The sequence below is a fragment of the Colias philodice genome, chromosome 16, assembly GCF_061535455.1.
Source record: "Colias philodice isolate Cphi_HAF_F1 chromosome 16, ilColPhil1 Martin Lab GWU primary, whole genome shotgun sequence".
Taxonomy (NCBI): domain Eukaryota; kingdom Metazoa; phylum Arthropoda; class Insecta; order Lepidoptera; family Pieridae; genus Colias; species Colias philodice.
In genome coordinates, this window is record NC_143101.1 from 43,279 (window position 1) to 60,155 (window position 16,877).

Genomic DNA, 16,877 nt, shown 5'->3' on the forward strand with positions numbered 1-16,877 from the left:
GTAACAGAGTAAAGAATAAAATATAAATTAATAAAATAAACTTAAAATTCATAAAAGATTTATTTATTTAAATTTTACATATTGAGATACCAAAAGTACAAATGAATATTAATACATATAAAAAAGTGATCTGGTATTAATGTAAGATTACATGGCATTCAGATAAAAACTAAAGTAAAAAGACACCAGTTATAAAGTACATCACTTTATTGTCAAAAGTTTACAATTAGAACTTAACACTAGGAACATGAGGGGAGGCGCGCGGTCAGCGGCCGATGATCCACAGCATGTTGAGGCCGGCGGGCCCGAGGTGCGTGCGCGCGAGCGCGGGCGGGCGGCGGCGCGCGGCGGCGGCCAGCAGGCACAGCAGCGCCAGCAGCAGGTTGCTGCGCCCGCGCGGCAGCTGCAGGCGCTGCTCGCCCGCCTGCAGCGCGTAGTGCGGCGGCGCGCGCGACTGCCGCACGATGGCGAGCCGCCCGCCCCCACCGCCCTCCAGCGACAGGTACTCCGAGCTGAACGAGCGCCCGCCCACCGCGCCGTTCATGCCGCCGCTCGTCTGACGACCGAACGAACCATTACATACTTACATCATAGCTACCGGCCATACCAGCCTAGCGATTAAATAGTCTCAAGTTTAACAAAAACGTGTTTACTATCAATTCACAAAAATATCTTTAAAAAGAGGTGATATTTTTATTATTATTGGTTCACAACTTGAAATAAACACAAAGACATACACATTACACATAGACACATTAATTTAATATGTGATACATAAATCATAATACATTAACGGTGTAATATGCATGCAGACAAAATACATGCATATCTCTATATGATATGAGAATATTAAGAAAGTTTGATGAAAGATTGATGTTAAAAAATAATAATTGTTGTTAAATGTAGGTCATACCTGTATATCCAAGTATGTGGCCACTAGGTGCAGAACAAGCTCCGCGTCAGTGGGCTTGGACTCGTCCCAGTCGGCGCCACCGCCGTTCCACTTGTACGCACTCATGCAGCCGCCCGTAGCCAACTCTAAACAACAATATTTATATAATGTTATTCTTAATAGTACATTATTATATTATAAGAAATAACACGGGAGGCCGGGTTAAATATTAGTTTGAATGTAATAAGAATGTACTGCGATTCTACACAGCTACCTAATTGATGTAGGTAGTTGATAACAAAACGCAGCAAGTCAACAACTATTAGCAAAGTGAAGGTAGTTGGGTCGAACGTCGTATAAACAACGTCCGAGCCCGTAGGCACTATTCGTACGAATGCGCCACGAGTCAAAGGAACGCTGCAATTTATAGTATTCGACAGTTAAACATGTTCGGACAGGAAACGGTGACAAATATTCATCCACAAAAATATTAAATCAAAAGTTACGTCTAACAATATTATATTATAACATGTTATCTGACTGGTGAAAGCAAAAAGGAATAAGGGGTTAATCTTAAACTTATCTTAATCTTAATACTATTATAAAGGCGAAAGTTTGTAAGTATGGATGTATGGATGTTTGTTACTCTTTCACGTAAAAACTACTGAACCGATTACAATGACATTTAGCACACATATAGAGGGTAAATTGGATTAACACATAGGATAGGTTTTATCCCGGAAATCCCACGGGAACGGGAACTATGCGGGTTTTCCTTTGAAAACGCGGGCGAAGCCGCGGGCGGAAATCTATTAAATAATAACCTTATTCGTAATTACAATATTGGATGTTTTTCTATATAACTAAGAATTTGAAGTCAGTTAAGTTTACAAGAGTATACTGCAGCAGTCGAGTATTAGCCATTACCCCTGATGCGTCGCACGAGGTAGCGCTGGTCGGGGAAGGGCTCGAGGAAGGGCAGCAGCGCGGCCAGCGCGGGCACGTCGCGGGCCAGCGCGCGCAGGCGCTCGGGCGGCACGCGGCCGGCGCCCCCGCCCGCGCCCCGGCCGGCGCCCCCGCCCGCGCCCTCGCGCCCCGCGCCCCCGCCCGCGCCCAGCGCCGCGTCCACGCGCTGCAGCTCGCGCACCAGCCGCTCCAGGATCGTCACGTGGATCCACTGACACACACATCGCACATGTTAAATCAACACTTGCAAGACAATCAATAATCATTCAGAATTCAATACATAAATAATACAATCGTTATACCAATCGTAAATTGAGGTTGAACTGTGTGAGCCGCTGCGGGTCCAGATCGAGTTGCCACCACACTTGTGGAGATCCCTCCGGTGATCCCTCTTCTGATTTCATACTATTTGCTGCAAATTTTTTGACATAATTGTAATAGAATTTTTTGATTACATAATTAAGTTTTTTTTGTTGTTTTTCGGCGGTAGGCGTAAAAAAAAGTAACACGTGTTTTTAATTGCTCTTACGAATTTATTTTCAAAATAACAATATTGTAATATTAATGGTGCTTTAAACTCCCTAAAGTACTCACCAATACTTTCAAAATTACTTTTTCTAATACAACTAGCACTTCACTATCACATTTTGGCAGTATGGAATCAATTAAGCAATCCTTAGCACAAATGTCCGAGATGTTCAATAAAAAAATGATGGAATTCCAACAAGATCTACAAAAGACCACTACAACTTCTACTTTGGCTAGTCCCCCATCAAGATTGGCTTCTGATTTCTTGGCATTCCGAGCATTTGTTTTCACATCGCTTCAGTGTTTGCAGTCTCAAGTAGATGCCCTGAGTCATCTCTATGACAACCTGGAGATGAGAAACCGGCGCAAAATCCTCTTAGTGCATGGTATACCAGAAGCTAAAGAAGAAGACATTCTCACTTCCACAGTTGATACATTAATTAAACATGCAAGTGTAAAAAACCTTTCTTCTGAGGATATTAGCCGCTGCCATCGTATGGGTTCTATTAAGGACGGCAAGCCCAGACCTGTACTTATAAAATTCCGTGACCTCAACACAAAGCAGCAGTTATGGTCTTCTAAGACCAAGTTCAAAGGCTCTGGCATCACCCTGTCCGAATTCCTCACCAAAAGCCGTCATGAAATTTTCATGGCTGCTCGGAATCAGTTTGGTGTTTCCAAGTGTTGGACCAGGGATGGTAAAATATTTGTCTTAGACTCAGATGGAGCACGTCATCGCGTTGAGAGTGTCGGTGATCTCAAGTGCATCCCTTCAACTGTTGCAGACAATAACAAGCCTCCTCCTAGTTCATCAGCCTCTAATAGTGACTTAGCTAAAGATATCAAAGGTGTTCCTCGTTCTAAAAGGCCAACTAGAGCTAAGTAGTCTTATTTTATTAAATATCAGGTTTCGAAAGATTATGTTTTGCTTTTTTTCTTAAAATTTAAATTATCTCTGTACTTTATTGGTTAAAACTTATTAATTTCACTTGACTGTTAGCTGACTCTCAAAATTACTGTAATAACTACTTTTCATGTATGTGATTTGATTCTTTTAATTTACTAGATACGGTTATATGCAAAATATATTTATTAACGTACCTTCACAAATGTAAATATCAAATATTAACTTTGTTTTGTATTTGTTGACTGTCAGATGTCATGGGCTTGTCAAATGTCATAATCAAAGTCATTTCGGGTATTGCCAGTTACAATTTTCAGTTAAGTTTTTGTTTAGAATTTATTGATATATCTTTTGTCGATATGTATAAACTTTTATATTGTTTTATGTAATTTATTACTTTTTGACTTGTTTTTTAAGCTGTTTAATGTCACCTACTAAATATTGTGCTTAATTGTGATACTTTTACTGTTGCGGTGGGTACAGGGTAATCAAGCGTACCTTTAATTTACAAATTTAAGTTTTATTTTATTCATATAATATATATATATATTTTTTTATTTTTTTTATTTTTTTTTTTATATAAATAAATTTTTATATAAATATTTATTATACTATATTTATTTATATTATATTTTTAGATGTCAGATGTTAGTGTGAATTTTGATATCAATGCCGATTTATTAACCGATTCGTCGCTCTGCAGCGAGGATAGTTTTCATAGTGCCATTCCTCCTCCTCTCGATTTTTCCCTTTCCTCCTTTTTTAATGATGTCCCTAAAAATTTTAATGCCATCCATATTAATGCACAAAGTATTCCGGCACATTTTCCTGACATGCTCTCATCGTTTACGTCAAGAAATATCCATGCCATCCTTGTTTCAGAATCCTGGCTCAAACCATGTCATCCATCAGCTGCTTATTCTATTCCTGGCTTTCACCTCATACGCAACGATCGTATTGGGAAGGGTGGTGGAGGCGTGGCGATCTACCTCCGATCGCATATCCCGTTTAAATTAATTTGCTCCTCCCCTCAACCTCCTCCTTCCAATTCAACCGAACATCTCCTCATTGAAGTACACTTGCCACATTCCAAAATCCTCCTTGGCGTTTTTTACAGTCCTTCTCTCTCCATTGATTTCTTTTCCTCTTTTGAAACCCTCCTTGATAACCTGTCTCCACAATATGAGCATTTAATTTTGATGGGAGATTTTAACACATGCTTGCTTAGAGGTGACAGCCGTGCTAATAAGCTGCTTTCCATCCTCAACTCCCACAACCTCCACACCCTTACCTTAAATCCTACACACTACTTTCCTGGCTGTAATCCCTCACTTTTAGATCTGATGATTGTCTCCTTACCCAACCTCATATCCAAGCATGGGCAGTGTTCTGCCGATGCTTTTTCCTTCCATGACCTTATTTACCTTTCATACAAGCTCCGATCACCTAAATTCAAACCCTCCACTGTTCTGCTTCGTAATTTTTTGGGGATGGACAGAGATCTACTCCGGTCTGATGCGAAAAATATCTGTTGGCGTGAGGTCTACGAGGCAGAGCTCATTGATGCGAAAGTGTCCTTATTTAACAAGCTGCTTGTAGATTTATACGACAGACACGCGCCATTACGACCAGTTAAAAAGAAGCACACACCGGCACCTTGGCTTTCACCTGAGCTAAAAAGCCTATCATTGAAAAGGAATCGTGCTAAATCCAAACTTAAAACGGCTCAAACGGACGAAGCGCGGGCAAAGTACAAACGAATACGTAATCGCTGCAATGTATTGTGCAGAGACGCTCAACGTCGTCATATCCACAAGTCTCTTGAGAACGGTGATTCAGTTTCTAACTGGAAATTCTTGAAAAGTTTAGGCGCTGGTAAAGTGACTCATAACTCTCCTCACAATATCGACATTGAACAGCTAAATGGGCACTTTACATCGTCTCCTTCTCTAGAAACCAGTAAGAAAAACCGTACTCTTGCCAACCTCTCCTCGCTCCCTACTCCTGACTATCCTGCTTTCCTTTTCAGCCTTGTTACTGAACGGAATGTTGGTAAAGCGATATTGTCAATATCATCAAACGCAGTTGGCTGTGACCTTGTTAGCCGTAATATGATCATTCCTATCCTTGACCTCATTGTACCCATTATCACTCACATATTCAATACCTCCATTTCCACTAGCGTCTTTCCAAGTGTTTGGAGAGATGCACAAGTTATTCCATTGCCTAAAAAATCTAATCCTAATTCCTTTTCTGATTACCGTCCCATCTCTATATTACCTTTCCTCTCCAAAGTCCTTGAACGTCTTCTTCATAACCAACTCACCTCTTTCCTTAATACACACAATATCCTTAGTGATTTCCAATCTGGTTTCCGTCCTGGTCATAGTACGACTACAGCTCTTATCAAGGTTACTGACGACATTCGTGCTGGTATTGACAATAAGCAGCTCACAGTACTGACTCTGCTGGATTTCAGCAATGCCTTTACCACCGTTGACTTCGACATACTGTTGGGTTTGCTGCGTTTAATTAACATATCTCCTTCGGTAACTGACTGGTTTCGTTCCTACCTTACCGGTCGGAGGCAGCGTATCATGATAGGTTCTAAACACTCGTCTTGGCGCGCAGTCTCTGCTGGTGTTCCGCAAGGCGGTGTCCTGTCTCCTCTCCTCTTCTCCATCTTTATCAATTCCTTATGTTCCCAATTGACGGCTCTGTACCATATGTATGCAGACGATTTACAGATTTACACCCAGTCTACTATCAATGACTTACCTAAGGCAATAGATTTTTGTAATATTGAATTAGCTTCTATACTTAGTTGGTGCGATGATTTTGGACTTAAACTAAATCCTTCTAAAAGCAATGTCATCATAATCGGTAGTCCTTATCTTATTTCTGAAATCGACTGGGGTATTTTGCCTAGCGTCAAAATCGGTGGCGTAGTCTTGCCTTACCAAAAGGTAGTCAAAAACTTAGGTCTTTGAATCTCAACTGTCAACTGTCAACACGCGCAATTGTGCTGTTGGAGATTTACATAATTATATGTGTTTAAACTTTGATATTTTATGTGTGAACATTATTAAAAGTGACTCTTACCAGTGATAATCCTGTGACATTATTAGTAGTGCATAGTGTTCAGTGTTTATCCAGAAAAACTGTGATTAAAATCAAAATCGTGACATTCCGTTTTTTCAAAGTTTTTCCACTACCCTCATATTTTTCGATAATTATTTTATCCATAATGTCATAATGTCATTTGACGTTTGGAAAATTAATCATTAGTGTTGCCATATAATAAATTTAAATTTGCCATGAATGGAAAAAATAGTAGTAATTTTACTGGAGCTAAAAATCAAGCTCCTGGCCAACAAGATAAGAATTCAACTCAAAGTACAATATCACCTAAGAAACCAGTGCGTGGTAATATTACCAATAATAAGAAAACCCTAGCTCAACAAGTATTTCACCCATCTCTTTTTAATAGACAGAGATCTATTTCACTTACGGATTCGGTATCAAAAGAATGCGCAGGAACATCGTCTACCTTACTAAGTTCAGAGCTACATTCAAACACCGCAGAAATGCCTGGTCCAGAGTCTGAATCGCTTACCTCTGAAAAGCAGCCACCGGCTTGGCAACGCGTCCCTTGGAGCAAAAAACGAAAAGTTTCTGAGCTATCACCACCCGGACCTTCAACTCAAGTTGGAAATAGGTTTGCTAACCTACCCATCGATCTCACTGAAGATGAGAATAATGCGCCAATTCCAGTGAGCAAGCCTCCCCCCATAATTCTCTATGGCATTGAGGATCTTAATGAGCTCACAAAACTTATAAGTTCAACTGTAAGTCGATCTGAGTTTAACTACAGAATAGTAAACAAAAACATCATTAGAGTAATGATGAATACTATAGAAAGCTACAAGAAAGTTATTTCGGTTATACGAGAAAACGGTTTAATCGGCCATACATTCACACCTAAAGATTCCAAATGTTACCGTTTTATCATCAAAAATCTTCACCACAGCACACCGCACGAAGCTATTCGAGAAGCAGTTGAAGGTTCCAACAACAAAATTGTAGGTGAAATTATTAATGCTCGCTATGGCCCAGAGAAATTACCAACGTCTACTTTCTTTGTGTGTGTTGAACAAAGTATAAATAATCGCGAAATCAAGAATATTCAATATATCTACAACCAAAAAGTTAAGATAGAAGATCCACGTAAATCTAATTCCATTGTGCAATGCCAGAGATGCCAACAATATGGACACTCCAAAAATAATTGTATGCGTCCGTACAGATGCGTAAAATGTGGTGAAGGACACAAAACCTCAGAATGTATGAAGAAAGATAGATCAACACCGGCTAAGTGCGCTTTATGTTCTTGTAATCACCCGGCCAACTACAAAGGATGTGAAGTATATAAAGAGATTTTAGCACGCCGTAATAAACCTCGGACTACAAGGACCAACCATAACAATATTACAGCTCCGCCCACTGCTAGCCTCAATAATGTGCCAACCCCAAACGAAATGCATCAGAGAACTTATGCCTCAGTTGTTTCTGGAGAAAGATATAATAGTAATCAAGAGCTAAGGCAGGACACCCAGGAACAAAACAACAAGTTAGAACATATCCTAATAAAACAAAGTGAAAAGCTAGATATTCTCATTCAACAAATAGGCTCCCTGGTGAGTCTTATCTCTACCCTCATTTCAAAAATTACAAAATGACTTCTCTTACTATAGCTGCCTGGAACATCAACGGCATTACTCCCAACACAAATGAACTAGAAATATTTCTTAAAGAAAACAGGATTGACGTCTGTCTTATCTCTGAGTCACATACAACAGAAAGAAGTCAAATATGCATACCTGGTTTTTGTGTTTATTTTACTTCTCATCCCGATGGCGTTGCACATGGTGGTTCTGCAGTTGTCGTAAAAAATAGTGTAAAACATTGTCTATTGGAACCTTTTCCTGCAAAACACCTGCAGGCTACAACTGTAAGAGTAGAAGACCGTCTCGGTGCTATTAATATCTCTGCTGTCTACTGTCCGCCTAAACATAGGATTAGTGATGATATGTTCACCTCGTATTTTCGCACACTTGGTAAAAGGTTTATATCAGGAGGAGACTGGAACGCGAAACACACACATTGGGGCTCTCGGCTTACGTTAACCAGGGGACGCGAACTTAAAAAATCTGTGGACATTAATCATCTAACAACATTGTCAACAGGAGAACCCACGTACTGGCCCACGGACAATAACAAAATTCCGGATCTTCTCGACTTCTTCATCATAAAAAATATCTGTCCAAAATACACTCAAATCGAATCCAGTCTTGACGGATCTTCAGACCACACTCCAATTATATTAAGACTTAGTATAGGTATTATAAATCGCATTACAAATAACGACACGCTTTTCAATCATAAAACAAATTGGGTGAACTTCAGACAATACCTTGAAGAAAATATCACACTAAAACTTCAAATGAAGTCGGCAGATGAAGTAGATAATGCTTGTCTTTATATTACAAACCTCATTCAAGTGGCTGCATGGATAAGTACTCCTGAACTAAAACACAAAGCATATAATACTCCTACTCCTATTGAAATTCGTGAAAAAATTGCTGAGAAGAGACGACTTCGGAGAGTCTGGCAGACATCCAGAAATAGAACAGATAAAAGTCGCTTAAATCGTGCTATTAAGGACCTTAAAAATCTCCTAAAAGAAGCCAGGGATAATTCTCTAAAAAGCAATCTCGAAAGGATGTCTCCTGAAGCTTATGGAGTCCACTCGCTCTGGAAAGCAACTAAAAATATTCCACAACCACAGAATTGTTCTCCACCCATTAGATCAAACAACTCATGGGCGCGCACTGATCAAGAGAAAGCTGATGTCTTCGCAAGCCACCTAGCTAACATCTTTAAACCAAATGAACCTAATTCACCTGAGGATTCCGAAATAGACACCATCCTTAAGCAAGATGTTCAACTTTGTCCACCCCTGCGCCTAACAACGCCACGTGAGCTATCCAGACTTATCTCTATAATGGACTCCAAAAAAGCTCCAGGCTTCGATTTGATTAACGCTAAGATCCTAAAAGAACTCCCACGAAAAGCTATCGTCTTCCTCACTATTCTCATAAATAGCTCTCTTAAAATATCGTACGTTCCTGCTCTTTGGAAAATATCGCAAATTGTAATGGTTCCCAAACCTGGCAAACCAGCTAATGAAACACAATCTTATCGTCCTATCAGCCTTACTCCGATCTTATCCAAGCTATGGGAAAGAGTAGTCCTGCATAGATTGAAAACAGAACTACAGCAAGTTCAGTTGATTCCAGATCATCAATATGGATTCCGAGACCAGCACTCCACGGTAGAACAGGTTCATCGCGTTTACCAAATTATTAGGGAATGTCTTGAAAATAAGGAATACTGCTCGGCCGCCTTCCTCGATGTCCAGCAAGCTTTTGATCGAGTGTGGCACAGGGGTCTACTTTGCAAGATCAAACTGTTTTTACCTCACTCCTATTACTTACTTATTGAATCTTACCTCAGCGAAAGGATGTTCCAGGTAAAGTTTCATGATGCCAGATCATCTCTCTTCGCTTGCTTAGCTGGTGTCCCTCAAGGATCTGTACTAGGCCCGGTCTTATACAATATTTTCACTAGCGACCTTCCCCAACACCCAGGGGTATCTATAGCAACATTTGCCGATGACGCCGCATTTCTAGTATGCAATCCAGATCGAGAGAAAGCTAGCTATATTCTTCAAAATCAGCTAAATAAAACCCAAGATTGGCTAGATAAGTGGCGCATAAGAGCAAGTGCGCCTAAATCACATCACATCACATTTGCACTTAGACATGGTCTCTGCCCGCCTGTCCATTTGGGCCAAGAAACTCTACCACAGTCTAATTGCGTGAAGTACCTCGGCTTCTACTTGGATCGTAGGCTCACCTGGAAAGATCATATAAAGAAGAAGAAGACAGAAGTTAACTTCCGCTTCAAAAACTTACTTTGGCTCTTGGGTAGACAATCCACACTTTCTCTAAGCAATAAACTTAGAGTGTACTGCGCAGTAATAAAACCTATTTGGACATATGGTATTCAACTCTGGGCCTCCGCTAGCGAATCCAACCTAATGTGCATGCAAAGGGTGCAAAACAAAATCCTAAGAGTGCTCACAGCAGCTCCATGGTTCACTCGCAACTCTGAAATTCATGAGTACTTAGAAATGCCTACAATTAAGGAGGAAGCTACAAAATACCTCAAGAAGCATAAGCAAAGACTTGTAATGCATCCTAATCCGCTCTCCCAGCAATTGCTGAAACTAAAGCCCAGGAAACGTCTGAAAAGAGCTAATGTTGATGTTGAGCTACGTTAGAAAGGGGAATTAGGGCACTGGTTCTGGTTCTCAAATCGCCAAATCATTCTGTCCAAATATCTGCTCATAGTCCGTTGACTGATCGCAGATGTCAATAATAAAAAAAAAAAAAAAAAAAAACTTAGGTGTTCTGTTTGATCAAACGTTGTCCTGGTCTAATCATATCCAGGAATTGAGCCGTAGGATTTATGCCGCTTCCGCTACGCTCCGAAGACTCCGTAACTTTTTGCCCATTCCCACTAAAATTATGCTAGCACAATCCCTTCTACTCCCTATTCTTGACTACGCTGATGCATGCTTTCCTGATTTATCAGTAGAGCTAACTGATAAACTTGAGCGACTCCAAAATTTTTGTATTAGATTTATTTTCGGCCTTCGAAAATACGATCACGTTTCTATTTACAGAAAAAAGCTCAAGTGGCTCCCCATCCGTTTTCGCCGGAATCTTCATTTGTTGCAATTACTGTTCCGTATCCTTTTTGATCCTTCTACTCCTATTTATCTCAAAAACAATTTTTCCTTCCTGCACAATGAAAACTATACTCTTCGCTCGGCTGATAGACTCACCTTGAGTGTTCCAGTTCGACGTACTCACTTCTTCGCTAAATCATTTGTTGCCATTGCTGTCAATCTTTGGAATTCTTTGCCACTACCTATTAGAAAAGCTAAAAATGTATCTTCCTTTAAAAACCTTTTGCGACGACACTTTCTCACCACTGCTTTCAACTCGGCACATTAACTATGTTTTTAAATATATGTATTTATACACAGATATGTATGTATGTATTTATAGTATTTTATATTTTGTTATATGTAGTATGTATGTATTTAATAATATTATATAGTATCATGTATATATGTATATATAAATCATAGACATATAAGTATATGTGTAATTTGTATGATGTATATATATTATTAATGTATAATATAATTGTGTATATTCGAGTGCAGTATATTTATCCTTAAGTATCTTTATTTATATATCTATCCGTAAATCTATTTTAATTATTAATTTTATTTTATTTAATTCTTTTTTTTTTGATTTTTTTTATCCTTGCTTTTTTTTCTACCACCTACCATTGTCATTTCAGTAAGCTTGTTACCTTTTGCCCAGGTTGCCTGGAAGAGATCACTTCTAAGTGATAAGGCCGCCTAATAAACTATACTGTTTTTTTTTTGTTTTGTATACTTATATTAGCAATAAGTTTTATATGTATAGTTTTATTGAAGAGTAATAAATAAAATAAATAAGTTGTTTTTATGCCCGCGGCTTCACCCGTTATGCGCAGTTTTAAAGATTTAAGGATACATAATATGGACTGAGAAATCCACTTTTTATATACATACTATGTAGTATAATTAGTCAAAAATGCAGATGTTAGTGTTAAGTTAGTGCAATGTATAGCACGTGGTACATACCGGTGTCGACGCTGGCGAGCTGGTAGTGCGGCGGCGCGCCCCACGCCCCCCCCGCGGCCCCCCCCGCACTCACCGCCCCGCCCGCCTCCACCAGGCTGCGCTCGTCGTACTGCCTGCGAGCAATATACATGACAATTTCAATTAGTAATTATCTCACACTCAATACAGAAATTACTAGTGTAGTTCATCACTACATAGTATAAAACAAAGTCGCTTTCCCAGTCCCTATGTCCCTATGTCCCTTTGTACGCTTAAATCTTTGAAACTACGCAACGGATCTTGATGCGGTTTTTTTTAATAGATAGAGTGATTCAAGAGGAAGGTTTATATGTATAATAACATCCATTAAATAGTGGAGAAGTATTGTTATTTTTGAGGTTTCTAATGTGATGTCGTAAAAAATTACATTTTTTCCGCTTACATTGCAAACGCAGGCTGAACCCTACGAGTTTTAACAAAATAATGTACTAAGTATTATACACATTGAAAAGGTCTGCAGAAAAGTCCGCGATGGCATATGTCTATCTCTTATGGATAACCCACAATAACTTTTTTTGTCATTTACTTTTTACGACAAATAATGGCTAATTTTCGATGCGATTTTAACCAATACAGCATTAATCCTTAACCAATTAAATACCTTGAATACATTGTTCATTTAATATAGATCTATATAGCCCTTTACACCGTATGATTTAAGTGAATATTTTCGAAGATATTACAGATTTAAAAATTGCGGGACGTTGCGTTTGCGGCGGTACCGGCCGGCCGCCCGGCTATCTATTTCATACTCGTGCGAAGCCGGAGCGGACCGCTATGTTTTTAATTTTTATATACAACGTTCACAGTTTTTCTGTAGTGTATTTAGTATCAGCATTGCACCCGTGCGAAGCCGGGGCGGGTCGCTAGTATGAAATAAATTGAAGTAATCTTTTGTATCACTTCAAGTCATTTTTTTTTAATAGTGATTGGTATAGCACATAATATTGAGAAAATTCGGAAATTCATAAATACAAATGCATAAGTAGTTAATTTTTGCATCCCAATGTTCTCACTTGAGATATTCCGTTAGAGAATGCCTGTCAGCGATGAAATAGTCTCGACCTCTTTCAGTGAACGATGATGAATGTGGTGGGGTGACTTGCGGCGACGGCGGCGTGTGTGGGGAATGGGGAGAATTTGGGGAATGTGGGGAATGCGGGGAGTGTGGGGAATGGGTAGAATGTGGGGAATGCGGGGAGGGGGGTGAAGGGGAAGGCGGGCGCCAGGAGCGAGGCGACAGAGACAGCTCCGCGTCCGACACCGACCACGCGCTGTCTTCTGTGGCACTCTGTGGCACCTGCGCGGGGCCGTTGTCTGCCAGGATGAATGATGAGTCTGAAATCACATGTGCAGTTTGATCTAACTTGAAAGATAGAATGGGTTACATCCGAGCTTATAGTCGCAAAAATATTTTATTGACAGTTATTATATTTTGACAGTCACATATGCCTTTGACCATAACTAAATTTATTGAATAAAGAAATGCCAGTATACCTAGATCAGCGTCGGCCAGGCCGAGCAGGCGCTGCTGCGCGCGCGAGAGCGGCAGCGCGGCGGCGCGGCGCGGCAGCAGCTGCAGCGCGTGCTGCAGCAGGTTGGCGGCCAGCACGCCCGCGCACACCAGCTCCACATAGTGGAACACCGACGTGTAGCCCGGGCACTTACATGATCTAAAGCCATGAGGAATTTATTAGAAAGCCTCAATTATAATATTATGTAGAAGTAGAATTTGTCCGATTGGGAATCCACATCACTAAAACTCTGACTTATTTATGAAGTTCTTTGAGCCCTTGTTTGAGCCTAATTATTCTTGATAATAGTCTAGACTTTCTTATGTTTATAATCAAGCATAGATTTAGATTAGTTGACACTGAACATTTATTATCTTTATAAAAACGTTGTTAGATCTTGTGGAGGATGGAAAGGGATATCATCCAAATGCCACTTTTTGTCTCAAGCATGATGGAGACAGATCCTTCTGTTTTGACATAGAGTGGTTTGCAAATAAGGCTGCAGTATATAATTTGTTAAGTTAAAGACTAGACAGTTAGTCGCCAACAGAAAGCTGAAGATATAGAAAAAGTCATTCCTTTTATGATATTAATATATTCATTGATTAATTAATAATTATTAATAATTCATTCATTAATTAGCAAGGACACAAAATTGATGAACACCGTCCGCTCATAGTCTGATCCCTTGTTTACCAGTGGCGTGCATTCCATAAAGACATAAAGACACTGCCTACCCTAGCATTTACCAAACTCTGATCAATATTTAATATCCATAAATGAAATTCACAGCGTCATTATATTTTATTAATTACGACATGTAGTTCATGAAACAAAAATCAAAATATTTCAAATATATTTCAGATCCATCTATTGGTATTTTGGTGGCATTATTATCTAATTTCTATAACACAGCTCAAGTCACTATGCATGCGCTGCGCTAGCGCCGCCACGGGACCCAGTACGTCACGGGACGGCAAAGACACAAACTATCCGTGTCTAAGTTTTTATATGTGTGCTCTGCGTGTCTACGCATATTTTATATGTGTGCTCTGCATGTCTACGCATATTTTATATGTGTGCGTGCCTATAAACACGACACACTGATGTTATAAAACCACGCACACAAACACACAAGGTAGGCAGTGTCTTTTTACGAAGATATATACGAAATACGAATTAGGTACGAACCGAATTCGGAACCACAACGAAAGTCGAAACTGAAGTTGAATATGCGACCAATTTAAGAAGTGTGATAATTTATACATTTTTGTAGCGGTAAAGACCATCTGCAAATGTATCATTATTCGTTTGTTTTGTTTTGGAAATAACAAACGTTATTTAATATTTTACTTTGAGGTTAAATTTTGTTTTTTGAGAAAATTAATAAGACAATTTGCAAGTGAAGTGTTTTGGGAGTAACTAAATAGATTATGTCTATCGTGAGTGTATTAATTTGTAAGATAATTAGGTATAATTTAACGAAAAATTCTTATTTTTGTTTTATGAATAAACATTTATCAAACAGAGACTTAGTGATAGAAAAAAGGGCCGATCTATACCGGAATTTGTTATACACAAAGGTAAAGTTAATCGTTAATTTCATAATATAGAACACTAGCTTTCCACCCGCGGCTTCGCCCGCGTTTTCAAAGAAAAACCCGTTCCCGTAGGATTTCCGGGATAAAACCTATCCTATGTCCTTTCTCGGGTATCAAAATATCTCTATACCAAATTTCATGCAAATTGGTTCAGTAGTTAAGGCGTGTTAGTATGGATAGTTATTATACCTAGGTACTTTGAAAATTATTTTATAGCACTAAGGTGTGTAAATCGTAATATATTTTCCATTATTTTGGGGAATACTACGTATGGTAATCTCATAGGTATATGAGTACAGCAATGTGAAACTATAAACATTGCAGTAGGTATTCGTTATTATGACTTAATATCATTACAATATTTCTGCCTACCCTGTCGAAAAACTCTGTGCACGCCCCTGTTGTTTACAATACTGACTGAACAAAAACAGGCAGTGAAAATAAATACATAAACATGACCCATTCTTTATATTATAAAGATGGGTTAAAGTTAAATTAATACTTAGAATACCCCCTGTATGGGGGAGGTTTTGGGGTAAATTATAAGATTGAGATTTGAGATAAATTGAGATATTTATTACTAATTCACCATAATGAGATGAGATGATGTAGCTCCGCCCGGTACAGACCAATGTAATGGGATAAAATATAAGATAGGAGATTCAAGATTGAGATTTAGATATATTTATTTCTTCATTATATTGGGATTAGATGAGATTGGGAACATGTATTGTCTGTACGATTAGGTAATCGTACACCCCCAAGTGTACAAAATACAATAAATCGAACGGTAGTAATAGTAATATAGTTATACTTACAAATCGTACGTAAATATCACCAAGAAAGTGGCATTTACACAAATCCATTTAAAAGACTTGACCCGCTTTTTGTTCGCATAATTTAAGTCTATTGTGCGTTGAAGTAAAGATGAACTGTTATTGAGAGACCTGAAAAAAATATAACTTTAGTACCAGGACAAATATCAGAAACAGAAAATATAAAACTTTGTTTACTATACGTTGGATTATACTTACATGATGAAAATCTATAACAAGGGATCTAAATAAATGAAGAATTTATCGAGTATTAAAGCTCTTCTATAGACATCTAATATGCAAAGCAAATCATCATCACTTTTCAACAAATTATCACCTAAATAACGAAATTAAAAAACACAGTTTCAAACATTATTATAACCGCACGCCGCGCGCAAGCCGCAATGGCAACAGGCAAATGACAATTGACATATGACAATGGATTTATGTCAATGTCAAAGTCTATCTCAGTCAAAGTCCACAGACTGCTCAAATTTCAAGTGGTACGAAGTGTAAACACCATAGAATAAACAATTGAACATAGCACTAAACAAGCCTGTGAAATGTGTGTGTGAAACAAGCACTAAACTAGCACTGAACTGTAATTTAAATAGTCTTTATTATAATATACTGTACTCTTAGATCATTAATTCCTCTAGCTTTCTTTAGCAAGAAACTCACTCCGCCACAGTCACAATGGCCTGCTTACTATAGAGAACTCCTAGCGGTGTACGAAAGCGTACAACACTTCCGCCATATTTTAGAAGTTCAGCACTGTACTATTTTTACAG

General features: G+C 38.9%; 1 protein-coding gene across 1 annotated transcript; it reads right to left on the bottom strand.

The window, feature by feature from the left end:
- Positions 1-36: 36 nt before the first annotated feature.
- LOC149481368 (transmembrane protein 209-like) lies at positions 37-16,489 on the bottom strand. The gene is made up of 9 exons (XM_089704966.1): positions 16,306-16,489; positions 16,090-16,218; positions 13,654-13,829; positions 13,173-13,494; positions 12,118-12,230; positions 2,161-2,270; positions 1,820-2,069; positions 914-1,038; positions 37-556 (listed from the first exon to the last, which is right to left on the bottom strand). Coding segments are annotated over exons 1-9 (1,518 nt in total). The 5' UTR covers positions 16,308-16,489; the 3' UTR covers positions 37-265.
- Positions 16,490-16,877: the final 388 nt, after the last annotated feature.

Coding starts and splice junctions, on each gene's coding strand:
- LOC149481368 (XM_089704966.1), bottom strand. Junction 2,070..2,160: donor TCAACCTCAATTTACGATTG/GTATAACGATTG, acceptor TGTGTGTGTCAG/TGGATCCACGTGACGATCCT. Junction 557..913: donor CCACATACTTGGATATACAG/GTATGACCTACA, acceptor TTCGGTCGTCAG/ACGAGCGGCGGCATGAACGG.